General features: G+C 36.4%; 3 protein-coding genes across 7 annotated transcripts; 2 read left to right on the forward strand and 1 right to left on the reverse strand.

The window, feature by feature from the left end:
* Positions 1 to 67: 67 nt before the first annotated feature.
* LOC122053276 (electron transfer flavoprotein subunit alpha, mitochondrial) lies at positions 68 to 6,987 on the reverse strand. 4 transcript variants are annotated; one of them, XM_042615260.1, is made up of 9 exons: positions 6,741 to 6,987; positions 6,484 to 6,639; positions 5,988 to 6,170; positions 4,933 to 5,144; positions 4,417 to 4,580; positions 3,135 to 3,293; positions 1,559 to 1,611; positions 1,236 to 1,376; positions 68 to 394 (listed from the first exon to the last, which is right to left on the reverse strand). In XM_042615260.1, the coding sequence occupies exons 2-9, from the start codon at positions 6,580 to 6,582 to the stop codon at positions 317 to 319; spliced, it is 1,089 nt and encodes a 362-aa protein (XP_042471194.1). In that variant the 5' UTR covers positions 6,583 to 6,639; positions 6,741 to 6,987; the 3' UTR covers positions 68 to 316. The 4 variants fall into 4 exon arrangements, with proteins under 4 accessions (XP_042471194.1, XP_042471195.1, XP_042471196.1 ...); XM_042615261.1 differs by having other exon boundaries at positions 6,484 to 6,648; XM_042615262.1 differs by having other exon boundaries at positions 6,838 to 6,983.
* Positions 6,988 to 9,781: 2,794 nt separating this feature from the next.
* On the forward strand, positions 9,782 to 22,724 carry LOC122053275 (flagellar attachment zone protein 1-like). Of its 2 annotated transcripts, none has more exons than XM_042615258.1 (6): positions 9,782 to 10,008; positions 11,013 to 11,119; positions 12,240 to 15,518; positions 15,619 to 15,861; positions 21,881 to 22,027; positions 22,130 to 22,724. In XM_042615258.1, the coding sequence occupies exons 2-6, from the start codon at positions 11,051 to 11,053 to the stop codon at positions 22,388 to 22,390; spliced, it is 3,999 nt and encodes a 1,332-aa protein (XP_042471192.1). In that variant the 5' UTR covers positions 9,782 to 10,008; positions 11,013 to 11,050; the 3' UTR covers positions 22,391 to 22,724. The 2 variants fall into 2 exon arrangements, with proteins under 2 accessions (XP_042471192.1, XP_042471193.1); XM_042615259.1 differs by having other exon boundaries at positions 9,788 to 9,993.
* Positions 22,725 to 25,131: 2,407 nt separating this feature from the next.
* On the forward strand, positions 25,132 to 26,935 carry LOC122054224 (myb family transcription factor MPH1-like). Its single transcript, XM_042616036.1, has 5 exons — positions 25,132 to 25,513; positions 25,631 to 25,707; positions 25,932 to 26,107; positions 26,179 to 26,248; positions 26,329 to 26,935. Exons 1-5 carry the CDS (start codon positions 25,384 to 25,386, stop codon positions 26,581 to 26,583), a joined length of 708 nt encoding a protein of 235 aa, XP_042471970.1. The 5' UTR covers positions 25,132 to 25,383; the 3' UTR covers positions 26,584 to 26,935.
* The last annotated feature ends 253 nt before the right edge of the window (positions 26,936 to 27,188 follow it).

The following is a 27,188-nucleotide window of genomic DNA, read 5'->3' on the forward strand; positions in this document are numbered from 1 at the left end:
TTATTTTTTAACATCCTCGAAAATCCTACACTGAAATGACATAATCAAACAGAGGGCTAGTACAACATGACTTTGAAATAGAGATTTCCGCTTTAATACTATTCAAAAACCCAACTAACAAGTAATTCAAGAAGTCGAATAGATTTTTGAACCACTGAGGATCAACAAGGATGTATCGAACATGAGGGATCTAAATAATCGAGAACAATGAAAGATTATATCAGATTTTGTTATTCATGGTGGTAATACCACCATGCTAACTGTCCGCCGAGAAGGGGGCAGATTTCATTATTCATGATTGAACGTGAAATGCTCATCACTTTTTATCAGGAATCTTTTCTATCAATTCCGGAATTACATCGAACAGATCTGCAACAAGCCCGTAATCTGCAACCTGTAAACGACACACAAATCATCAGAGATGGACTGGTTGTTCGATTACAGAGTCATGTTTCAATTCTGCAAGCAATTTTTTTCCTGGAATAAATAAATCATTATCCACGTGTATATTTTTTCTACCTCCAAAGTCCAAAGTCCGTACAATTCGTAGCAAATCTCGTGAATGATTCATAAAAAAAAAAATGTTCGGAGCCTTAACAAAGGGTGGATAAATTTATTATCTTCTTCAATCAAATATTTTTTATATCTTATAAATTTTTTAATTTTAAATCATCTATAATACGCTAAAAGTGGAAGATAATTGGGTTTGTCTGTTGGATCAATGTTTTGACTAAATTACAAGGAAGAACAAAGGATATCAAAGGAGAGAGGAACGACGTGAGCAGATCATATGGGATTCTTTTTGAATCATAGTGTCGAACCTGAACTATCTCTAGTTGAGCTTGATAAAAGCTCAAGCTTGGCTTGAACTCAACAAGCTTTTCTAAAACAGAAATGAGAAAAGAAATAGAAAGCACAAGGTGATTCAGCATCACTTGCAACCTTTTGGCACAATGCACAACCTTCGGATAACAGCATCCCCACAGAATTTTTTTCATGGATAATAACTTAAATTTCCTATTTAGAGAAGCAATTGATGATTGAGAAAGTAAAAAAACAGATTGACCTATTAAGTAATATCCACTAAAGGCTACACTTCTCATTTGTTGTTCCTTAATATTTGTTTTTCCTTTTTATTTCAGGTAAAGGGGCTTCTGAGTTAGTTAAAAAAAAATTGATATTGCCATCACTATTGTTCTAAATGAACTAGGGAGGATCAGGATAGAGACTATGACCTGAAAAATGGGTGCATCTGCATCTTTATTTACAGCCACAATGACCTTCGAATCTCTCATTCCTGCTATGTGTTGGATAGCACCAGAAACCCCAAAAGCCATGTACAACTCTGGTGCGACAATTTTTCCAGTCTGACCAACCTGAAATAATTTAAAAAAAAAAACTAATGGTGTCATAGGAACAGAATAAATCACACAAAAAAGAAGACGAAAAAAGAGAGCAGGAAAATAAATGAAACTGACGATGAGAAGTTGAGAAGAAAGCCAAGTCGCACATGCAGAACAATGGGGTGAACTGATTGTATTGTTAATGAACTGTTTACCTGGAGGTCATTGGGTACAAATCCTGCATCCACAGCAGCACGAGTGGCACCAACTACATGAAAACTAAAACAAATAAGTATTTTCAAACACAAATTGAACTGACCTAAGCGTGGGTTAGCATGCATTCCTGATATCATGTGAACATCTAGTTATGCATTATATTTGAGCATCTCACTTCATGAATATGTATGTCAACACCATGGCATGAAGGTGCAATAATGTTTTTGTCCTATTTTACTTTTGTTAGGTAACATGCTAAATTAATCGATGTTTTATTGTGTTCCTTGTCAGAAAAATAAAAAACACAAAAAGATGATGAGAAAAGAAAAACCGTTAATGAAACTTTCACATTAAAGATAATCATTTTAACATGAAGCCCCTTGCTTGTATCGAAATAAAAATGGTTCCTCTATTAATCATAGCTTACTAAACAACCTTTTTTGCAATCATAGGAATATGATTCTCATAAGTGATATCACGCTCTACAATTCTAATTGAAATGAAATATAACAACTTTTTTTGATAAAATTTCTGCCTAAACCTTTTTAATAAAGTTCTTATCCACTTGTTGGTTCTTCATTTACAAGTTGACCTTATATCTGAGCCAATCAATCAAGTTGCAAAAACACCTATCCTATGGATTTCACACGATTATAAATGATTAATTAGGGCAAGTCCAAAAGACCTTGAGTACAGAGAACCCCTACAAATTGACCATGCTGTCTAACATCCAAAATCCAGTCTTTTTCTTCTATTTTCATTTTTAGAGATAGGACGCCGCATCCTATTTCTACTTGATTTCGGAAACAAAAGAAACAAGCAAAATCTATTGTGTGATAACCTCAGATAAGTTTGTTATCTTATCCTCTACTTAAGAAACCAGAATACCAGGAGAACGACTTTTCCAATTGTTAAGAATAGGCGAGTCTGAAATTTATCAATTATAGAAGGAACTGTTGGACCACAAGGAGGACAAAAACAATCAACTTTCAGAACAAGTATACTTTCTTCAGTATTATGATTAATGCTATCTTCCCCAAAAGCAAAAGGCATGCATATGTAGTATACAACAAACAGAACTCTTTATTCCACTAAGTAGAGTCGGTTATATGAAACCTTCTACGTAATTGGGTTTGATCCCTTACTATATCCTCATATATATTTAAACTTTGCCATGAGGAATAAACTTCACCATGGCCGGTCCCAAACACGCATAAAAGAGGAGGGTTGCGTTAGGTTACCATACAATGTCAAACAAAGACAAATATTATATATGTATCCATCAAGCATGTATATATAGTATAGGATAATATAATTACCAAATTACATTAAGTAGCAACAAAAGGACTATTCCATAGAATTTTAATTTAAGATATAATGTAAAAAAGAGGTTTTCCTTCAAACATGAAATGAAGTGCAAAATCAGAACAAATGTATCTACCACATATAATATGCCATATAAAACAATCAACAATATAACTATATGGTACAATTAGAAAAATTGGACGAATACTGCCTGCACTAGGAGTGAACACAGAATATTATTAATATGCACTTGCTGAAGTAACTGGCTACCTGCTGCACCAAGCTTTTCAGCAAGCTTCTCCAACAATTTAAAGTTCTCAGCACTTTTTAACCCTCGACCTCCAGTGACTACAGTGCGTGCGTTTCCAAGATCCGGTCGTTCTGATTCTTGAGATGCAAGCTTCAGCCACCTAGATTTGGGAAAAGAAGCTGCAAAAGTGTAATTTCAAAGGGATTATAGAATATCCTTCTAAGAATCATAAAACCATCAGGTGGAAATTTAGAGCATGATGGGGTCATGAATGACTGTTTTAAAGAAAAGCCAAGTTTAAGAGAAGAAATCTTTTTATTTGACACGGAAGACCTTCGGGAAGGCAGTTATAAGTTTTTTTTAAAAAAAAAACCTGCAGATTTGTTACGTACGTGATATATTCCCAAAAGATTTGCAAATAAAGGCAAACCCGAAAGAACATTAGATACTGAAATTTCTGGACTTTTATCCTCAGCTTAATTCAAACTAGGCAATTTATTACCAGTGGCTGTATTTATTTGCAAGCAATAGATGCTATGCACATGAATTATATTTTAATAAAAATAAAACTAATGAATTTGCTTGTGTAATGCACTCGAGAACTGCTTGTCATTGGATACAGCATATCTGAATGCCACATTCAATGATGAGAGCTAGGTTTACAAGAGAACTGTCTAACAAAGGGTTGTTAATTAGTTGAAAAATGAAAATATTGGACAGCACAACTTGAGGTGAATTTAGAAGACCCTGAAAAAAAAGGAATGATCCATTTGTCGACAATAAAAGTCACATCATTTTAGTTTAGGGTTGCAATGAGCTGATACCAAATTACAAGGTGATATGGTCTTCCATAAATTTCAAATGGTGGATATGATTCATGCAGCCAACCTGAATAGTTGGGGCTAATATGGCCTGTTGTTATATTGAGTTGATACCAAAACTTCACTAAGCATCCAAATATAGCACGAAGCCTAGATTGCTAACTGTTAATATTTGTCATAGTCTCAATGTTGACCAAATACATTAAGTATAGTGCACTCCTTTATAGGTAAACGGATCAGCAAAGCACATTTTTCCACAAATACATATGAGATAAGATATAACACAAGAAATAAAACATTGCACAGCTCCAGCATTAAAGGGATGTTATCTCTAACCCTGTGAAACAATGTGAGCTTTGACTCAAAAGTCATAACCTAGTGATCTTCGTTGCAAGGGTGCATTTTTCCAGCAACACTGGGAACAAGCATGTCTGAATGACAGCTGGAAAAAAAAACAAAAGGTAAAAAGATATAAGCACACCTTCATTGAAGCTCGAGAGATCAACCTTTGAGATAGGTGCCTCACTAGACTTTGAGTCGCTTGAGCAAGCAGACACAGTAAAGGATGTGGATCGAATGGTCATCATACAAGGGTCTTCACCCATATAACGAACAGTAGAAAGAGCATTACCTGCATATATTGGCCTACAAAAAAACATATTATTGAGAATGCAAAGCTAATAAATATACCAAGTCACCAAAATCAAGAATACACAACCTAGTTACGTGATACAAAAGGAATATTCCTAAGAAACCTTAAACATTCTCAGAAAATAGTGTAACCAACTGGTGATTGATAAGAAGTCTCATACGCAAATAACTTCTGGGAAACATGAGGAAAATCTGAGCAGCTGCAGAAATCAAACTAACAAAATAAACGCCATCAAATCCCAAATTCAAATTTTAACTAGCAAGAAAATAACTAGTCTATTTTCAAAGAAAACACATACACAGAATAACTAAATCTGCATTAACCAAAGAGCATCCAAATGTGTACCTTGTGAATAATCGTGGCTCAGATATTTCAATGACATCTGTAACAGGTGAAACATCAAGAAGAGCTGCTGCACGTGGTAGCACATTCTTTCCAAATGAATTTGAGGCAGAAATAATATGCGAATAACTTCCTTGCTTCTGAACCAAACGAACAAGCTCGGCCCAAGTCTCTGCCAATGGGTGCAACAGTATATCTGTATCAGCAACTAGAACCTGCACCACAGTGTACAGTCACTGTATGAATTATCTAATGTGCAAACAATACAAAAATGCATGAGCCTATGAGTCAATTTATCTATTTTTTAAGATGGCATAATTACTTGAATCAACTAAACTGGTATGGTCTAGATGGCAAATTAAATGTTGAATATTATATAGTTGTATAAGAAACATGTAGTCCACATATAACTGCATGTACGTCCTGACTACATAATGCATATAAATAGTCAAAGACAACTAGTACACGAACATGTTGTGACATGAATTGGTTCGCAAGACAATGGTAGTGACACTGATTCTATAGGCATCCTTCAACATAGGATGCTAATTCACTTGGATTGGAGGATAGGGGCATACAATGTAATATTCACGAACCACTCTTTAGGAGTATCTGACAAAAAACTGATTTTATGTTTCTTAATCTCAATGCACAAGAAACAGTTATGGATGCTTTGATATTGCTAGTATCTATTAATCGAAGCTTCATTTTTCAGAAAACTTTGATACTTCATGTTCTTCCTTCTCAGTGTTATATTCACACATCCCTCAACTTGTAAATCATTCTACTTCCAGATCATTTCGAGCTATTAGTTATGACATTGGTATGGAAGAAAGAGTAAAATGTACAAAACACATCTTGAAGAAAGTGCTTTAATTTATAGAAATAAACAAAACATCAAAATTCATCTTATGACTTGGCATCTTAAACTAAATGATGACCTGAAGAAAAATCAACAAAATTTGATATTAGAAGAGTAACGCTTTGAATGAAATATGAAACTTGTGCTTAACATCTATTATGGTGAGAAAGAAGAATCATACAGCTAACATAGATACCTGTGATATTGAGGGATGACAGGATGCAGCATGAGAAGCAGCTTTCAGGAGGGATGGACCAGACCCACCCAAGAGCACTGAAACAGATTTTTCTTTATTTACTGCAGCCGCAGCTGCTACCGCACTCAGAGAAGATTGTTTTACAAATCCCCCTTCATGCTCAGCTAATACTAATGTGCTTATCTACACAATAATAAAGCGGAGTTATAAAGAAAAATTACCACGTTAAACAATTGATGACAAGAGAAAACCAAAAAGGCCAAAAGTCAGTCAGAACCGATGGGTCCATACTACAAATTTTGTGGGATTCAATAAATGCTAACTTTCAGGGCATTGAAACTTTCGCCTCAGGCCTTTTGTTATTCCAAAGATTGTTTCAGGAATCCAATAAGATATTGTTCCCAAGAAATGGGAAGGTGTAGGTGACGAAGATTCGAAAGGATACAACTACGTATTGAAGAATGCAAGACGCCATGGGAAGCAAGAGGGGACTTACGAGTCGCGAAAACCGATCATGAACGAGAGGAGACGGAGCGCAGGATGAGAAAACTCTGGGATTCCGGAGACATCTCCTTAGCATCGAAGAGGCAGCCATTTTCAAATGCCCGAAACACAGTTACCTCGTGCTACGAACAGAAACCGCCCTAAATGGCTGCAATTGCTGAAAGAGTTTATTCGTATACTCCAGATCGTGGACCATAAGCCATGATTGGACCGAAAAAGCCACAATACATACACTCATCCATACCATACCTGCTGGATAAGCCCTAGGTTACCGAGACCCGAATTTTCACTGAACGCCGGCGAATCGAATCAAAAAGAGGCGAGAAAAGGAGGAAGACGGGCGTGCCTTCGGCGACGACCTGGTGAGGAAGAAGACGGAGCGGCGCGCGGCGAGTGCGGCGAGGAAGAGAGTGGCCGCGGCGGCGATCGGCTTCGTAAGCGCGAAGTGAAGGCAGAGGCCCTACACGGACAAGCACGCCACGAGTTGCTGACGTCGATTGGAAGGGCCCATACGCAACGGAAAAAGAAGCCTGACCCGTTCCTTGAAGGCCGACATTCATGGGCTTTGATGTGCCCATGGCCCCGCAAACTCGATGTGTCAGTTTAATAAAGTCGAAACTAAGAGCATCCACCGTGATTAAATCTCACTGTGAATTCCTTCGTTACCATATCTACATCACATCAAAAATTAAAAATCCCATACCTTTTTTCATTATCAAAAAACCTCTCAACAATTTTCTTATGGGTCCCACATTTTTCATTATATATATTTCACTATCTCTTCTTCATATTTATTCTTGATTTTTTTTAATTATTAAAAAAATAAAAAAATTTAAAAGACGAAGAAGCGGCTCTGCAGCGGCAGAGCCGCTTCTTCGTTTTAATCAAAAAACCTCCCTCCACTATGGGAGGGAGGTTTTTCACTCAGTTCACGTTACAGTGGGAGCTCGGAAAGAGCTCCCACTGTGGTTGCTCTAAATGACACTCTTGAAGGGGTGAGCCCCACAGATTCCCCAGTAGGCTCCTCCCCCTTGTATAGACCGGGTCCTCTAGACTCTAGTCATTTTTGTTTTTAAGAAAATGATGCATAATGTAATCGTGGGATTATGATCGTAATTCACAGTTAGTTATTATTATTATTTTTTTATTTCTTTCCATCTAGATTATAATTTAGTTCGGAATAAATAAATTTCTCACTTGACATTCGTCAACTTGATCATCTGTTAGCGGCCTCCGGATAGCGACCTCCGGACACCCATCTCTATTTAAACTATAATCTATATGAAAAAATGAATTTTTAAAAAATTATAATTAATTACGATCATGATCCGACTACAATTGTATTATAGATTTATCCCTTAACCTATAAAAATAGATCAAAAAATTCTCTATCCTCATTGTGAGTGTGAGGATAGTGCTCTTACGGAGGGTCGAATTAATCCATGTGTCCACTTCCGAACTTGGCATTGAAAAATATTAACATCAATTTTTTTATTACTATATCTAAAATTTAAGATAAATGATTAACTTTATTAAATTTAGATAATCATTTTTCACTACACACTACATCAAATACTCTAAAATTTTTATCATCCTTAATTTTTTTATTATTTTCTTTTATTTTTTTTATTGTTATATTTATGAAATGAGTGGAAGAAGAATGATTAAAAATATTGAGTGAAAAGAAAGAGATTAAAAATAAATATTATTTTATTTTTAGATAGAGATTTTTATTTTCTAAATTGAGAGAATTATTATTTATTAAATTTAATTTTAGAAAATGAAAAAAATAATTGATGTAAAAGATTTTTAATTATTTTATTTAAAATTTTGATTAAAATTTTTAGATAAAGTAATTGATGTGAAACGAATTTAATAAAACCTATTCTTTCAATTGTCGGCTCCTAAATATTTTTTTCGCAAACAGAGCGTCAGAAAGAGGATGGAGACCGACAAGAAAAGGACAGTAGATTTGGACGGTTTCGTTGGTCGGTTTGGACGTGGATCTGGCGGCCCGGCCTGGGCCATCCTTCTCTGCTTTTTAATTTGACAATTGTACTTTGTTTTATGATCAATCTAGGTCTATTAGTCGAGCCTTCTTAATTAAATCGCTTACAAACATACGAGACAAGGACAATTGGATCTTGACGAATATTTAATTCAATTTTCTGATTAAAAGGATTAAAATGAGCAAAAGTAAAAAAAATCCTCCCAAATTATAGAAATCACGCTCCTTACTTCTTATCAAATATTTTATTCTAAAATACTCCTTCTACGACTAAATATTATAACTGCTAGAAATTATTCTATAACTACTATGTAAAAATTATTCTGTAACAAACTACTTATTATAATTTTTTTTAAATAATTGTGATTATTTTAAACGCTTGCTTATGTAATAATTGGTTGGAGAGTACGGTTCGAATTCTTGTCTCCAGCTACGAAAGGAAAAAAACAAAGAAAAAGAAAAGAAAATAAATAAATAATAACCATCGGTACATTAGAAAAAAATATTCAATCATAATTTTAATTTTATATGTAATCCCTATGTCTAAAAAATTTTGTTCTCACTCCCTACATGCAAAGCTTCATTTGCTTCAATTTCTTTGTACAAATATTATTACCTAATTACTCTTCAGATTTTTTAGATATAAAAAGTCCAAAGATATAATTTCTCTTAAATTCAACATTTTAAATTAAAATCTAGTATATTTCTATGAAAATTCAACACTTTAAATAAGAATCTAATATATTTCTATAAAAATTCAGCACTTTAAACAAGAATCCAGTATATTTCTATCAAAATTGACTCCTCATATTTTTTAGATATAAAAAATCTAAAAATAAATATAATTCCTCTTAAATTCGCCCGTTTAAATTAGATTTCGATATATTTTCTATCAAATTGAACATGACTTTTTTCCTACTTAATATAATTCCTTCTAAATACAATACAATTCAAAAAAAATCTAGTATATTTTCTATTTAATTGATTATAATTTAAAGAAAATCTGGTATATTTTCCATCTAATTAAAGTGGAAAAAAAATCGTACTCAATTTGATAGAAAATATACTGAATTCTAATTTAATGTGCTAAATTTTAAAAAAAATAAAACTCATTTTTGAATTTTTTATATCTAAAAATATCAGAGACAATTAGATAAATTAGTGTCTATTATTTTTTACTAGAGAGTGGAACAAAGATTTTGATCAATAAGAACGGTATGTAGAGTTGAGTTTATGATTGGAGACTGCATGTAAATTTAGCCGGGAGGGCTTTTTTGTAACTTCAACTGGAGAACAAAGACAGTGCCGTGGCGTACACACCGCAGCCAGGAGGGAGGTGGCGCAGAAGGATTCCGCTTCCCGTCACCTCATCACCTGGTCTCGTTTCTCTCTCTGCCTCTCCACTGGAACGGGTCAGGGAGTCATCGCCGTCGGAAGAATTCGAAAGCAAAGGAGCAGCCCCCACGGAGATCGCGCATCTGCCCTGTCGTCCGAGTACGATCGCTTCGAGTATGCCTTGTTTGATCTGATCCTGCTTCTAGTGTGCATATCTCTTTCCGGCGCCACCTTCTGATCTCTTTGCCTCTGATGTTTTGATCGCGCTTACTTCTCTGACTCCGAATCGCGGATGCCTTGTTTTATCGTCCGCAAAGCTTTTTTTGATGATATGCGTCGCCTTCTGCGTGAGGTTTAAAAGGAGTGATTGGTGTTGCTTCCAAATCGATCATTTTTGTAGAAGAGGTTTGGATTTGATGGATGCGTGTTGGAAATGTTGGATTTTTTATTTCTCTTAGTTGCATTATTTGGATCTGAACGACAGTAATCTTGTTCTTATTATTCTATTATTTTGCGATCAAGAATTTAGATATTACGGATATCCAAGCACATTCCCCCATTCATATACTTGACCACATCCGTGTCCAGCTATTTTTGCCTTTTGTTCCGCAAGTGTTCCTTTCCAGGCTAATGTTCTTGCGCGATCTGGACTCTGGAGTCGTTCTTCTGTTTAGCCTTTTTATTTGGAAGCAATTGCTGCATATAGATATTTTTTCTGCAAATTCCCATCGTGTAGCAGCTATTTAGATACTTGTTTGATCTCTTAGGATTGGGAATTAGAGATACCAATCACTTGTCTCAATTACTAATGAATCTGGAATCAAGCATTCTTAATCTTTGGTGTCACTTATACAAACAACTTTTAGCAAACATGTGTCATAACCTGCAACAAGATGTACTCTAGCTGCTTGTTTAAATAGGTGTTGTATGATATACTGGCTCCATGATGAAATTTGAACTTAAGTGGTTCCAGTTATTGCCACTGTCTAAATTTGGTTTTGGATGAAAATATGGTGGTTAAGATACCGATTCTAGATTATTAATTTCATGTATAGTCCTGCCAACCACAGGCAAACAGACTTGAAAATCATTCGCTTATATCAACCATACCCATATGGAGAATGACATCTTTTTTATGTTTATCGATGCATAATCAGCTACTCCATCTTTTCTTACAGGTGAAAAGAAGGTAAATTTGCTAGGACTAGAAAGATAAATGGCAGAAGTTTTGCAAGTGAGTTCAGGTGAGACTGAAGTAAAGCTCTCAGGAAAGGATAATACCGAGGTAATAATTTGTCCACCATAAAAGAATAAATACTGTATCACTATAACAAATACATAAATGTGCATCTTCCTGCATTAACATGAGAGTTGTCAGTTCCAAAAATTAATTTCTTTCCATACAATTTTCAGAGTAGCTTATTGGATATCTGAATTTCTCTTCCTATGAAAGACAATCTTCGACCGTTTTTGTTAGCTTGCTTATTTCAATTAAAATGATTTTCTGCCAGATTATTTATTTAATATTTAGGAATAAAGGAGGCAGTAAGCCATGAAATTTGCTTGCCCAACCAAAAATGCAAGGCACAAAATCTCACAAATGCTTATTGTATGGCACCTAGTTTAGTTCCATACAAAGAGTTATGGACTATGAAGAGGTTTTACAGGCTTAGTGTATGAATTAGTTACTGCTTACTAAGCTACGATGCCATATTTTATCCCACATAGGGAGTTGTGGAGAAATGAGAGAGGTTTAAGGGCTTGGATGTGTGATTAATATTTTCTTAATTATTTTAGGCCAGTGGTTTAGCCTAAGAAGTCAATGATTCAGTTCTTTTATTTATGCAATCTATCACACTCTGTATCCTCAAAATTCATTTGTTTTGTTTTGTTCATCCCTACAATATAGGTGAATACAATTATCGCTCCCCTTTCTTGGCTTTGCTGGGCCAATTTTCAAATGAGGTACTGAATATGGGGACCTCTGAATTTAAGAAGGCATTATGTTTGTGCATGTACAAGTTTTATATTTCCGATATATAGGGCAACCTAGGTGAATGAGAACATCATGCTAAATTTATCACTACATGCCATTGGTTTGGATTAAATGAGCATGAAGCTGTGTAAGCTTCTGTTTTTGAGAAGGCATGAGCCTCTAGGGGTTTTGTTCTGGGATGTGCTCAAGCTAGCAAGAGGATGATGCATGAGTCTGGATGACAAATGTTCACAGAGCATCAACCATGTTAGTTACACATTTATCTGTTTAGAACATGTAACATACCTAGCAATTGTGAACTTCATTCCCTTAGCTCAATGAAGTGAAGTATGTGATTACTAACCTTTTTTTTTTTCTTTTCACTTTTTCCATGAAAAGCCCACTTTCTGTACTGAGTATTTAATTGCAGGGAGGGGAAAGTGCAAAAACAATTCTCACAAATGGCAACAATGATTTACTGCCAAAAGAAGAAACTAAAGAAGAGGAGTCGTCTGCATCAGACAGAGAATTCATAAAAGTTGAGAAGGAACTATTGGTAGATGTAAAAGAAAGCTCTTACCTACCCAAGGTGGAATTGGAAGAATCCAAACTCCCTGCAAGCAATGAAGCAGGCAAGTCAGAACCAACTGTAGATTCTCTAAAACTGGTAAAGGAGATTGACGAACTTAAGCTTCAACTTGCCACTGTTCTTGGGAAATTAAATGGTTCAGAAACTGAAAAGACCTCAATAAAATCCAAGCTTGATCTTGCATATGAAGAGCTAGAGAAATTGAACAAGCACTGTAAAGAACTTGAACTTGACCAAAAGTTGATGAAAGATCAGATTGTAGGAGCTGAACTGAAGTATAATTTGCAGCTGGAATCCCTTCAGGAAGCTCTAAAAGCTACAGATATGAAGCATAAGGAACTTGTTGATGTAAAGGAATCATTCACTGTTTTGTCCACTGAACTTGAGAGTTCAAAAAATAGGATAAAAGCCCTTGAAGTGGAGTTATTGTCCTCTTCTAGTGAGCTGCTTAAGCTTGAAGAAGCAAGTAAACAAGCAGAGTTAGAATCAGGAAAAGTGAAGGACTTGGAGAAGACGTTGGAGCTGACACATGTGACTGCAAAGGATATGGAGGACCAAATAAACAATCTACAAAAGGAGTTGAATGATCTATATGGTAAGATTACTGAGAAACAGAAGGTTGAAGAAAAACTTGAAAACACTTTGTTGGAACTTTCAAAATTTCAGGAGACATTGGAAGCCTCAAAATTTGAAGTGGCTAAACTGGAGCATAGCATTTCTTCTAAAGACGCCCTCATCCAGGAAGTGACTGAAGAACGAAACCTCCATAAAGTTGCTGAAGAAACATTGAAAGCAGATATCACATCATTGCAGAAGTTGCTTTCGGCTTCAGAAGAAAACCTGCAAACAAAGGGTTTGAGTTTGGGGGAATTGGAGCTGAAACTTCAGGAACAAGTAAAAGAAAAGGAAAGAGTTGAAACTTTATTCAAGGACCAGGAAATTCAGATATCAAATATGAAAAATGATTTAACCAACTTGACCACAGAGAAGGCAACACTGGAGAGCACTGTGACAGATCTTAATACCAAGTTGGCAGAAAATGAGGAACTGCATCACCAACTCGAAGCCAAGTTAAATCTGGCTGAACAAAATTTCAGGGAAACAAATTCACTATTATTACAGACATCAACATATAATGAGGAGCTTGAAAAAAAACTGCAACTGCTTGAACAACAGCACCATGAATTCAGAACAACCACAGAAGCTTCTACTACAAGAAACATTGAGCTAGAAGGTCTCATTCAAGCATCTAGTGCAGTTGAAGAGAATATCAGGTCACAGCTAAAGGAATTTGAGTTAAAATTGGCATCAACTGAGAAGTCCAATGTGGAGCTTGAGCAGCAAATAAATCTTGTGGAGATAAAGTTCCTTGATACACAGAGTGAAATTAAGGTACTCAATGACAAAATAAAAGAACTCACTACTTCATTGAATGAAGCAGCAGAAGAAAATTCACTATCAAGACATCGCTTAGAAGATTATGAAGATAAGACCAACCAACTGGAGTCTTCCTTGATCAAGTCATCTTCGAGGAACTCAGAACTTGAAAAGGAGCTTAATGATCTCATCAACAAATGTACCGAACATGAGGAGCGGGCTACTGCAACACATCATCGTAGTCTTGAGCTGGAAGAATTGATCAGTTCTTCTGATTCTGTGGCTAAAGATGCTCAAAAGAGAGTGGAAGAAATGGAGTTGTTGGTGGAGGCTGCTAATTATCGCCACCAGGAACTTGAGCAACTACTCAGCGTAGAACAGTCAAAACAGAGAGATGTTGAGGGTGAATCTAAGCAGTATAAGAGCAAAATCACCGAGCTTGTTTCAGAACTTGAAGCACACAAAACAAGATCAAAGAGCCTTGAATCTATACTGCATGCTGCAAATGAAAAAGAGAAAGAGTTGACAGATATCCTTGATACAGCTATTGAAGAAAGAAAAAAGATTGAAGACCTTTCTAATAGTCAGGAGAAAAAACTCAAGGAATCTGAAAATCAAATTCAGATTTTGGAAAATGAATTGAAATACTTGACAGAGAAAATTGAAAGTGTCCAGGAACAACTGGAGGCTTCTAATCTAAGAGAAAAAAATCTCCTCGAGAAGTTTAGATATGCTCAAGAACAATTGGCTGATCAAGGAAAGACTGTGGAGGAAATTACTGCAAGGAACTTAGATTTAAATTCTATAACTGAATCTTTAGCCAAAGATTCAGAGTTGAAACTCCAAGATGCTGCAGCAAGCTTAAAGCAGAAGGATTCGGAAGCCAAAGCACTGGTTGAGAAGTTGCACTATCTTGAAGAACAATTGAATTTTTATAAAGAACAGATGGTTGAATCTACTGAAAATGCTGCTTTACTCAAGTCAGACTTGGACGAGAAGGCTGTAAAGCTGGTTTCTCTTGAAAACAACATTGAAGAGTTTAAACAAAAGTTATCAGAAGCTAATCAAAGAGGTGAACAGACAATTGCAGTAAATGAGTTGCTGGCAGTGACAAACTCAAAGCTCAGGGAAGAGTTGGAATCTCATCAACACAAAATCAATGAGCTCAATGATTTATTAAAATCCACACATGCTGAGAAACAGACTATTTCTGAGCAACTTGCTTCTCATTCAAGCACTCTAACCCAATTAAAAGAAGAACATTCAAGAGGTCTGGATCTTCAATTTGCAACTGAATCTCGTCTTAAAGAAAATGAAGCCCACTTGAATGACTCTGTTGAGAAATACAATCTAAAAGAACGAGAAACCAATGAACTGAATGAGAAAGTGCTTGCTATTGAAACTCAATTGAGAATTTATGAAGAACAGGTCAGTGAGTCAGCAACTCAGAAGGATAAATTGGAAGAGGCTCTATTCAAGATACAGGATCTGGAAGGACTGGTTGAGCAATTGAAAAACAATGTTAACAGTTTCCAAACAGAGAATGAAGGTTTAGCAAGACAAAACATTAGTCTCTCTGCGGACCTTGGGACATACAAGGCCAAAATGAATGATTTACAAGTAGCATTTGATACAGCCATTGCAGAGAAAGAAGATTTACTGAAGCAGCTCCATTCTTTGAAGAAAGAATCTGATGATTTCGTGCAACTGCTTAAATCTGAGAAAGACCAACTAAAGTTGCAGGTTAGTGGATATATAGTGTCTATTATGTATAAGGGGTGCTCTCAGTGCTGTCACACAAACCAAGCTACATAGAGAATCTGACACATGAATAATTTTGCAGGTTAGCTCTCTTGTGGAAGAGAGCACATTGCTCAAAGAAACTTATGAAAAATTAAGGAATGAACGTGAAACATCTGAAGCACAACTAGAAAGAGAACTATCTAAACAAAAAGTGAAGGAAGAGTCTCTTAATTCTCTCATTGATAATCTTAGAGCAGATTTGGCAGAGAAGTCTCTTCTGCAACAACGGGCTTCTGACCTTGAAGAAAAGCTGCTCTTAGCTGAGAAAACTTATGCGCAAGAGGTAATTTCTGTTGGGTATATCTATGTGCATTTAAAATTTTTATTTTTGAAAAACATGTAATTTCCTAAATTATTATAACTCGCATCACACACACCACAGGACCATACATGTGTAGACATAATCGTAGAAAAATAATTTCATTTAGAAATTATACGTGACCAATGATGTGTAATGGAAACTGCATCAACTAGCAATCCTCACAAGGATTATCTCTATTCATATCCACGCCAAGATACCTTTAAGACGACTTCTCTAAGTCATTAGTTGTGTTTCCGCTTTGGTACTAGCCAAAGAGAGGAGACAACGCGATCCGAGAGAGAAACCCATGGCTCGACTTGTGCCCGGCGGCTAGTGCAACTCGATAGCACAAGTTGGGAAGGACAACAACCTTTAGGCTGCTGTCCGACAGCACAATAGTTGCTGCCAGCGACTGAGGAGTCTGGTGGGAAGCAAGGATTAACAACCCTAGCTTGCTGTCAAGCGACACAGTAGGCACAGCAGCGGAGGCTGCTGGCCGGTGGTTGGCTTGCCAACAGGAGGCAGGGCTAGAGGCTAGAAGGTGGCTGATAGCTAGGGAGGTGGTTGGCGGCCAACGGCTGGGCTGCGTGGCACAAGGGACAACGACAACTCCTTTAGGCAACGGTAGCAAGGGGAGAGAGAGAGAGAGAGGGGGGGGGGAGCCCTAATCACAATTAGGTTGTCTTATCTTTTCTCCCATGGAGGGGTATTTATACACCTTCATCAGGGTTTGATAAGCAAAATCAAGCTCATACCCATTAAGCCAACCTGACCTATTAGCAATTAGCTTGGTTCAAAAACCAAACCAATTTGGTTTATTATTAAATCATAATGGATCACCTTCAAGAGGCATGGACCAACAACGCTTCCAAGCCAACAAATATTTTTCATATTTGCCCTTCTTGTCTGGTCCTACCCAACTTAATCTCAATCTCATTTTCAAACTTATTTTACGTCTTTCGGATAAACTCGTAGTTTATGTGACCCAATCGGTTCTTGGTTATGTTAGTCGTTCATAATTAACCATTAATTATGAATCGATCATGAGTGACACCTAATAGTACATCATGACCTCAATTGACCAAAAAATCGCAGTTGATCCTAGGTCAATTTTGAACCCAACTTATTAGTGCGCATGTTCCTTTTACTCATCTTATACACACTTGGATCAGGATATAATCTATGTATTAGTCCCCACTGGGCTGACTACGTCATACCTAGCCCACGTAATAGTTTCTTGTCCTGTGAATTCAAATTACGCAAACACGTGTCCTAAAAGACCATCTTCTTGACATATTATGCTTTAGCCAATGACTTACGAGTGATAATTCTGACAAGAGGTCTTAGAGTGTACATCTCCTTTATAAAAGGAGTGATGAATCATCTGTGGGTTATTCAAACATCTTCAGGTATATTGACTTATACCCAATCATCCCAGACTTAAACCTTTTGGTAGATGTTTACTAAAATGTTAAAGCATAAATCTCCATGACCAAGATGACTTGAATACCTCAAGTCTAAGGAAACTTGCACTCAAGTTGCAATGAGATCTTCATTAATATATAAAGAACCATATGAAATTTCATCACAGGTCACATTTGTTGGAGCAATCGGTGTACCCTTAGGTTTTGATATTTAGGCACAGGGTTTAAGTTAGGGTTTGCATTTGTATTTAATGTGCGTTATTGAGTGTGCAGGTGACAGGTGCAAACGAAAGTCCAAGTGTGATCTTGGCAAAGGTGAAGTCCAAGCATGGGAGTCTTGGCGGTGTAAGTCCAAGCTTGAGGCTTGGCTGTGTAAATCCAAGTGTGACTTGGCAAAGGAAGAAGGAAGCTCTTGAAGACAAAGCATGAAGGATGGGAAAACATTCGAGGGATGCAAGGTTGATGGAGGAAGCTAGAAGGCAAGATTAAGTTTGTGTTGGCAAAGGAATATCAGACAACAAGGACAAGGTCGAAGGAAGTTCTTGAAGGCAAGACGTGAAGGATGGGAAAACATTCAAGGGACTCAAGGCTGATGAAGGAGGCTAGAAGACAAGGTCAAGATTGTGCGGGCGAGAATGAGTGCATGAGTGATTGAACTCGGGGGTAAAACCCCAAGTTAGGATTTTATCAGTCAACTGGTAAAGTCACCAGTCGACTGGTAACGTCACCATTCAACTGGTCTAGTCGATTGGAAGCGAACATAATACTTTTATTCGCTCATCCCATGAAAACCAGTCAGCTGATCCATGGTGAGTAGTCGACTAGAATTGAGTCGTTAGGTTGTAACAGTCGAATTTCACAGAGGTCAGTCGACTGATAAGTATGGTAGTCGACTAGTGCTAGAAACACAGCTTCCTGTTCTATATAATGGAACTCGGATTGGCTGGCTTTGGTGACGAAATTAGAGGTGTTTAACCTCTAATAGAGTCTCCAAAGCTTAGAACAATCCAAGAGTCTTGATCGAGTTTGTGGTGAGGTTTCTCCACCGACAAGGAGGATTGAGCTAGCCAGAGTTTCAGGATTAATCCATCGATAGATTGAAGGATCATCCATCTTACGGACAACCGTGAAGTGGGAGCATCATTTCCGAACCACGTAAACAAACATGTTAGGGTTTGTTTTCTTTCTTCTTGTCTCTAGGGTTAGCTTTTATATTTATGTGTATTTTCGTTGTACTAACAAGTATAGGAAAACGAACAAAGTGGATGATCGTCTATTCACCCCCTCTAACCGGTTATCAAGGCCCCAACGATTGGTATCAAAGCGAGGAGCACTCTTGAAGGACTAATCGCTGAAAGGAGCAAGCGCTAGAGGAAGAAGGTGACGATTTTTGGGAATCGTCTGATACCAACAAGTGGTATCGCAATGGAGTCGGAAGGAGCACTAGAATGGGACATCCGAATTCCACCCCGTACGAGTAAGGAGACTTCAAGTATTGGAGGAAGCGCTTGGAGACATGGTTCCAAATGGATTGGAACTATTGGATAGCCTTGGAGGAACCTTTTGAAGCTCCGACGGAAGGGAAACCGTCTCTGATCATGGTATTGGACCAAGGAGCAAAGGGAACAATCGGAGGCAAACACAGAGGTAACAAAATTTTTGATAAATTTATTGCCTCCTAATGTGTTATCTTGTGTAGGTGTCCCCAGGGCGTAGCACAGCTGGGGGCGCATGGTTTCGTGGCCGAGAGGTCCAGGGTTCGATTCTCGAGATGTCATTGCCTGAGGTTAGCGTCCCGGTCATGCACTTTCAGTTGTGTACCTGCATTTACCTCCCTCCATATCCGTGGGACCGGCTCTAGGGGGGTCGCTGATGTGGCGGTTCCATATTTTTTTTTGTGTGTGTAGGTGAGTACAAGTGTGCTCATGAGCTATGGAGCAAAGTGATTTCTCTTCATGAAAAATCCTCCAACAATCCAATGAGTGGAGGAGCTCAAGAAGAAGGGCACATTGGTCCAAGAGGAAGAGAAGGACCAATTGGATGTTGAAACATGCTCAACATTCGAAAAGGAGGAAGAAGTGGAAGCATCCACATCTTCGAGGAAAGAAGTGGAATCGTCCACATCTTCAAGGGAGGAAAAAGAGTCCAAGATAAGTGAAGAAGAAGTTTTGGAAGCGCAACTCTCAACTGCCTCTATCGAGAAGAGCGGGAAGAACCACATCAAGTGTTTTGAGTATAGTAAAATGAGACACTACAAGAGTAGGTGTCCTTCGCTCAAAAAGAAAAAAAAAAAGTAACTCCTAAACTCAATTCAATTCAGTTAGAATCTAATTTGAGTTGTAGGAAGAATAATGAGGAGATACACATAGTGTGCTTCACATGTGATGAGTGGGGGCTGCCACACAAAATGCCCAAGGAAGGAACGCTCAAGAAGATGGAGCGGATGAAGCAATGGAGGAAGTGGAAAAAGTAATGTGGATGCTCGTGTCAAAGGGGAGCTTCAATGGTAAGTAAAAAAGGTAAACCTTAACTTGAATGTTAATTCAAATTCTAGGGATATGCATGCTAAAAATAACAGTGTCGTTTATTTATCCATGCATAATTTTGGATTTAGATAACCATGATAGGAATAAGGTTAACATGGTTGATAATCCTAAGAAATTAAATCCAAATGTTAAACCTAGAAATAGTATACCTAAGGAAACCCTAGGTGTTAATCCCAAGAAGATGAGACATATGCCTACGAAGGTGGGTAGGTCTAGGATTATTCATGGTGGACAAGTTAATTCTAGGGTTAGAAACCTAGAATTGGAAAATCAAGTCTTGAGGGAAAAGTTAGATGGGGTAGAAAAAGTCCTAGATAGATTCATTGTTGGATCTAAAGGGCTTGATAAGATTTTGGGTAGTCAAAAATCCAAAAGTGATAGATCGGGTTTGGGATACCGATTATCATCCCCTAAGGCTAAAGAAAGGACACATATAATGATTGCACGTGCTAATGGCAAGGGAGAAATCTCCAAGATCAAAGAAAAGATATATGCAAGGGTTGCATATAACTATGACAAGGAGAAGAAATCCAAGGATAAGTCAACAAAGGATAAATCATCCAAGGTTAAGGACAAGGAGAAATTAAAGGTGTCTAAGGTTAAAAAAGTAAAGTGGTTTGGTCAATTGTCATCCGAGGTGCATCATAGTGGTCTAGCCATAATAGATGAGTCACCTAGGAAGGTGGCTAAGATTAAGAGCGCTAAGGGAGCTTAAAGAATCAATTTGGGACTTATGGTCAATGGATCTCAAGTGGACCTTGTTTGGGATTCTGGATGAGTCATAAAATGTGCCAAAGAGTTTAGATATGGACTTCAGTCTCTAACCTAGTTGGTTGACATAATGGGGATGATATTCATGTATGAAAATATAAAATGAGATTCATGTTTCATGAAAATTCATTTTACATGTATAGATGTCATATAAACTAATGTTAAGAATATATTATAGTTTAGTATGGGCAGATACATTAAGAGGAAGTCAAAACTAAGACTTTAGGTCAAAGTTCAATTGAACAATTTAGACAAATTTGGGTTTTATGTATATCTTGAGATCTGTGATGATTTAATTTTTAATTCTATTTTTCCCAAGTAGAAAATGGTAAAATAGACTTCTCTATAAAATCTGGGAATTTTTAGAGGTCTAGGGAATTTCTGGTGCATTTTTGAAATTGGGTTCAGAAATGTATTCAGACTGAAATTTTGGTGTTAATCGACTGATATCAAAAATTAGTCGATTGGTAACACTGTTTATTGAACACAGAATGACTCCGTAAGGTTGATTCGATAAGGGCTGGAGATTATGGCAATCGACTGAGACAGTCTGAAACTATTTTCAGCAAGGAAATGACCAAAAGGATGATATACATGTATGCAATCATATGGAGGATTAATACATGATGCAAACAAATGTACTTGAAAATCCCTTTGTTGAAGTACTCTCGTTTGCTAAGTGTCTTAATCCATAATTGACATAACACCTAAGGTCTACCCTTCACAATCAGTATGAATGTTATGACTTATTTGATCTTCTCCTGCCACATGCTGCCTCTAATCTCTCAAACTACTGTACCAGCATAGCATGTCCCAGTGCACATTCCATTCCATTACATGCAAAATTTGAAATGATGATTCAAAATTAAAATAATGTAGTACACGAGCCGAAGCCTAATTCTAACTAGCAGGAATAAAGTTTTTGGACAATCCGCTTTAGATTGAAACCCTATTTTCTCCATGTTATTCTGTCTATATGTGGTCTATATTTTATATACTGGTATTGATTTAATTATATTTCCGACTGCATGCATTTCCTTCTAATCCTGGTTAGATCAATTCTCTCCAAAGAATTCGCATAGCATTATATAAGTGGTTGGGTTTATATCAAAATGACTAGTCTCTTTGGAGGTAAAGACCCTATTAATGTATGCTCACCATGGAACAATAAGCTTCAAGTCTAGTTTAGTCTGGATTTTGTTTTCTTTCCATTAACATCATAATTCAACATTTTGTTCTTGCATTGTTTTTGACTTGCAGGTTGCTGAAGAAAACAATAAGGTTTCTGTTCTTAAGGTAGAGCTTGAAGAATTGAAATTTAAACAAAATCAAACTTCAGAAATGGAAAAGAAGATAGTAGAGCTCGAGAACACTCGGCGTTTGGTCCACACTGCCAGTGACAATGAGGTAATTTTGACAGTCTCCTTCCCATTGGTCAATTTTTTGACCCTTTGATAGCAGGAACTTTGACAAACACATCTCTCCTAATTTCATTCAATCATTCTCTAGATCAAGAATGGAACTTCCCCGGTTGAAAGAGATGATTCAACTGAGGTGAAATCAAGAGAAATTGGACTCGACACCTCAACATTGTCAAAGAGGAAGAAACACAAAAGCAGAGACAAGCCAAAGCAGGATATAGAGACAACTAACACAAGCCAAAATGCACATCTCTCAACAGAGCGTTCAGAAGGGGTTGCCTTCAAATTTGTACTAGGAGTGGCTTTGGTATCAATCATCATTGGCATCATTCTCGGAAAGTGGTACTAGCATGGTTATGATATTTTTTTTTTACTTTTCAACTCGTAGCATAATACGAGTTCGTTGATTGTCACAACTTTTGGTTGATCCTGTTGATTGATGAAACAAGTTTTCTGAATTTTGATGATCTTTTTATATGTTGCTGTTAAGAGGAGTGCATATTCAGTGAGTGTAGGTTATAAGCTAAGAATGGGAATTTATTTATTTTTCCCTTCCTAGCCATCACCTTGCAGTAGTGGGACTGCATGCAAGTTGTTATGTCTAGTTTTGAGCTTGTAGATGTTCCTTAATTTGTAAGTAAACAAAACATAATATCAAGTGTTTTCTGTTGATTGTCTAAAAACTCTTTGTTCAAGCCAAATATGGCATCCAATAGATTAAACACTAGTTAGAGATTAAATCTTAGAGACAAAACTATGGAAGCAGGATCAATTCTAAAATCCCCCATTCTTGCTTCATGTTGTTTAATTTCTTGAATCATTTCCTTGTCATTTGAAATGGAACTTATGGAAATCAATTAATTGACCCAGTATACCAGTTAATAGTTATCAGTTAATTAACCTTGTATATTTGAAATGAACTGTATTCAGATTTATCCCATTTCTCTTGGAAAAAGAAAAGGTTCTGCACCATTTAGCTTTATCTTTGGATCACTTGTGTCACCATCCATGTCAAAAGCAATATGTGATTAGGGACATAATGACACCTAACTAATGAGTTATTAGTATCTCCTTTCAAATTATTTACTTAAATATTAGAACAATCACAAGGCAAATGGGTAGTCTTTATTCTATTGTGTGCCACCCTACCTAACATGATCTTTAGGTCCAAAGAATAGTTAATAGGTAGCATACAAGTTAGCAATGAAATCCTTTTAGGTGGAAAGCAAATGGCATGCATGCTTTACTTACAGCCAGTGATTTGCTAGACAAAACTTAATATAAAGAGGTCTTCCACTCTATTTTACGTTTAAAATGAATCTGAAAAAAAAATAATATTTATTGTTAGTCAATCATCAGTCGACATCAAGCTATCTAAGATTCTAGGGTTTTCATGCAAAATATGTATAAAGCCCTCATTCTTTTAATGTCAGTGCTCTGATTTTCTCGCCTAACTTGAAAAGTTGTATTCTGCTTCTTTTTGACCATTATTTGGTCCTAGCTAGAACTGGACCAATCCAATCAATAATCATGCTAATCAAGTTAAATTTGATTATTAGATCAATTGGCAAATTAAACATTCTGAAAATCATTATGCTAGAAAATTTTTAAGAATCATTTTTTTACCTAGCTCACACATTAATTGTTATTTTAAAATTTTCTTTTAACTTTACTATGATTCTTTTGAGTATAATAATTAATTTGCTAGTTGCAAGTGCGCCATTTGGATGATGATATTTCTTGGAAATTTCAACAACTTATTAATTCCACATCAACTACCTTGAAACTAATATATATACATTGTCTAACTTTTTCTTAAAATTAAAACTTTTATGATTAGATTAACTATTCAAGCTCTCTTTATAGATGATGCTAGCAGCTAGCTACAGTCCTAGCTGCATGTGGTTTGTCAACACAATGAATGTGATTAATTATCAAAACCCTTATCTTTATAAAAGAATTGAGAAGACAAGAACTTTACACGTCTACTTGCCAATAAACTTCACTAAACTCACCATCTTGATTATTTACAAATTAAACAATTGACACGTTTTCCTTGGACTAATTCAATTAAATATTTATACATGTAATATGTATATATATAGGTGCTCGATAAATCTATCTATCTATCTTATATGATTAATTTTTCCTTAAAAAAAATAATATTAGGATAATTTCTTTTGTCCATGGAGTAGGAGGAGGAAGCCAAGTTATTTGGGACACGGCAAGGAGAGGAAGCTAAGGGGAACAAGTGCAAGTGTCGGCACGGTGGATGAATTAATGACAATAATATATTATGTAGATTTTGACATTTATTAACTCCTTTTTGTCTTCCCTACAAGCTTCATATTTTGCCTCTGTCACCATCAATCACCATTCTTAACTTGGTCCCCTACTTAATTGTTTCCTTCTCAACCTTTGAGAAAAAAGACAACCATCCACCTTTTTGACCTACATTACCACGAATCTAATGCTCCTAATTAAGATCGAGCTAAGTGTGAAAGAGAAGAAAAGGGTTTAACTTCACATTAAGCTTCCTTGCCACCCTTTGCTGCATGAGAAAAAGGTTAATTAGTCCACCAAACTAGCTATCTATATCTCTTAATTTTTTGCATTAAAAACTCTTAATTCTTGTTCCTCTTTTGAAGCTCAAAGCCATATATGAATACATATATCTGTCAATGTCACTGCAGGGGAGTCCAATTGTCAGTGATTGCTGCAGCATTCCTGAAAGAAACGCCATACATGGCTTTGCTTTCCCCATAATTAATTTAACTTTCTGCCATTTCTTCTTCATTCTTCAGCCATATGCATCATTGACTTCGACCCACAAATTCTACATTTGTTAGGCTCTCATATCAGCCACGTACCAGCCTCAAGAAAGTCAATATAATTCCAAACCGCAGCTTTATCATTTAGCCATGTGTGGAATGGCATATACCTCTTGATTATATTACTTATTTATATTCATTCATGCATGATTAGGTCCAGTGTGAATTTAGATGGTTTAATTTGCACCGTTTTAGATTTCTTTATAATTTATTTTTCTCCCAAAAAGACAAACACATGCCTAGGAAAAGGCCTTGTTCGACTTTTTGGGAGAGATGTGAGCATGTTTGACTGGACTCAATCAGAGAATTAAGAGCCTAACCCTACAAATACACGCAAGCTAAGGCCTCATGAAGTTTAGAAGTTGCATTCTGTATGCTGTTGGCTAATTGGCTTTACTTTCCGTCCGTGTGTGTGTTTATATATATTTATATAATAAACAGTAGAAAATCCAAGTTGACGGCTTTCCTAGCTAGGGAAATTAATTAGGATTGATCGATCGATCGATTAGGGATGATGATGAGCTGCTTGGAGAAGAGAGAAGTGAGGAATTACAACAGATCTGAAACGCCTCGTATTAGATGGACTGAAGAGCTGCATAGCCTCTTCCTTCAAGCTGTTCATAGCCTCGGAGGATGCAACGGTACGTGAGTAATTTTATTTCTAGTCGATCGATCCATCGATCGATCTCTCAAAAGTTGTAGGTTTTTGTTTTGTTGTTGGTGAAGGAGATGATTAATGATTAATTATTTTCTTGCAGAAGCAACTCCGAAGCAGATTTTAAAGTTCATGGGGGTGAAGGAACTCAGCATATCTCACGTTAAAAGCCACCTGCAAGTGAGTTTGTCCCTGCCTTCAGATCTTTAATTTGTTTGATTGGTAATTAGTTATATATCTCAAGAAATTAATTTTCCAATAACATGTTTTTATTTCTCTGTTATATAATGGTAGTTTTTACTTATAACTAAAGGCAAGTTAAGATTCAAGATTAATTAATTATTCTTGCAATCGACACAAAATTGTGATTCAAAATGTTCTTAATGAATGTTGTTTTCTGATAGATGCACAGGATCACCAGTAGCCAATCCACAATCGACTGCACCTCTCAATCTAAGCAAAAGCATTGCAAAAAGAGAAAGAGATCATCAATTGCCTGCACTACTTCATCACCAGTAGTACTGCACTCTCAAGATTCATACCAAAACTCTACATTCAATTCCCAGTACATTTTCCAACTGTGAGTAGTTATAATGTTATTAACTTCTGATTAAATTAAAACTGAGAAGTTCCTAACTCTGAACACTTCAGGCCTTCATTCGACGAGTTGCTGAGGGAGTGGATGCTGAAGCACCCAAGCAGTAATCACCCAAATGAGGAGGTCTAATGTTGATCTTATGTGAAATTAATTAAGTTATTGAGCTCGATCACTGGTGCTGAATAATTGCATGGATTTTGCAGACTGTGGCTGTGAAAGAGATGGACTGTGAGCTGACTCTATCATCCTTGAACCAAGAATCGATACTCGATCGCGTAGATACATATCGGAAACCGGCGAGCAAAGAAGGAACTGAGTGCTGGGGCACAACTTCAAGTGTAGATTTCCATGAAAGGGAAGGATCAGTGACAAGGAGTGGAGACGGTTGTGCTTCCTGCCAACACTTGAACTTGGAGCTAACCATGTCATCTTCTTGTTCTTGCCAATGTCAACTGTAGAAGTCATAAATTATTCAGTTAATTAAATATAGAGGTTAAAAAAAATAAAAAATAAGTGAGGCCGGATTATTGATATGTACACAACGTTCATTAGCTAATTAACTAGGTTAATGTTTATGTATACTGTGCAAAGATAGATTCTCAGATTAAGAATGTGAATGGAAGGCTATTTGATCATATAGATTCTCAGATCCTTCAATCAATATTGGAAGTGGAAAATCAGATTAATTATACAATAAAGTGAGATGTTAAGTTTTGTATAATTAAGCAGGTGTCAGTGACTCTTTGACGTTGTCACAGTTGTATTATGTATCAGTAACAGTGAGCAGATGGTATGGTTTTTATTTAATTAGTTGTTATTGTTTTTATTTTATTTGTTGTTATGGTTCCATTATGTGTTCACTAGCTGTATTGTGATTATAATTAAGCATTGATTATCACAATTCAAGTTAAATAGGTTTCACAATTTTATTATATACGTGTTGTTCTAACTTTTATGTTGACATGTGTTGATGAGTGTGTTTGATGTGTATATGAAGATTGATTTTACAAAACAATTCTAATTAATTTAAGTAGGAGGGACAATTAAATTTCTTCCCACAATG

This window comes from Zingiber officinale, chromosome 3A, assembly GCF_018446385.1.
Source record: "Zingiber officinale cultivar Zhangliang chromosome 3A, Zo_v1.1, whole genome shotgun sequence".
NCBI classification, from domain to species: Eukaryota; Viridiplantae; Streptophyta; class Magnoliopsida; order Zingiberales; family Zingiberaceae; genus Zingiber; species Zingiber officinale.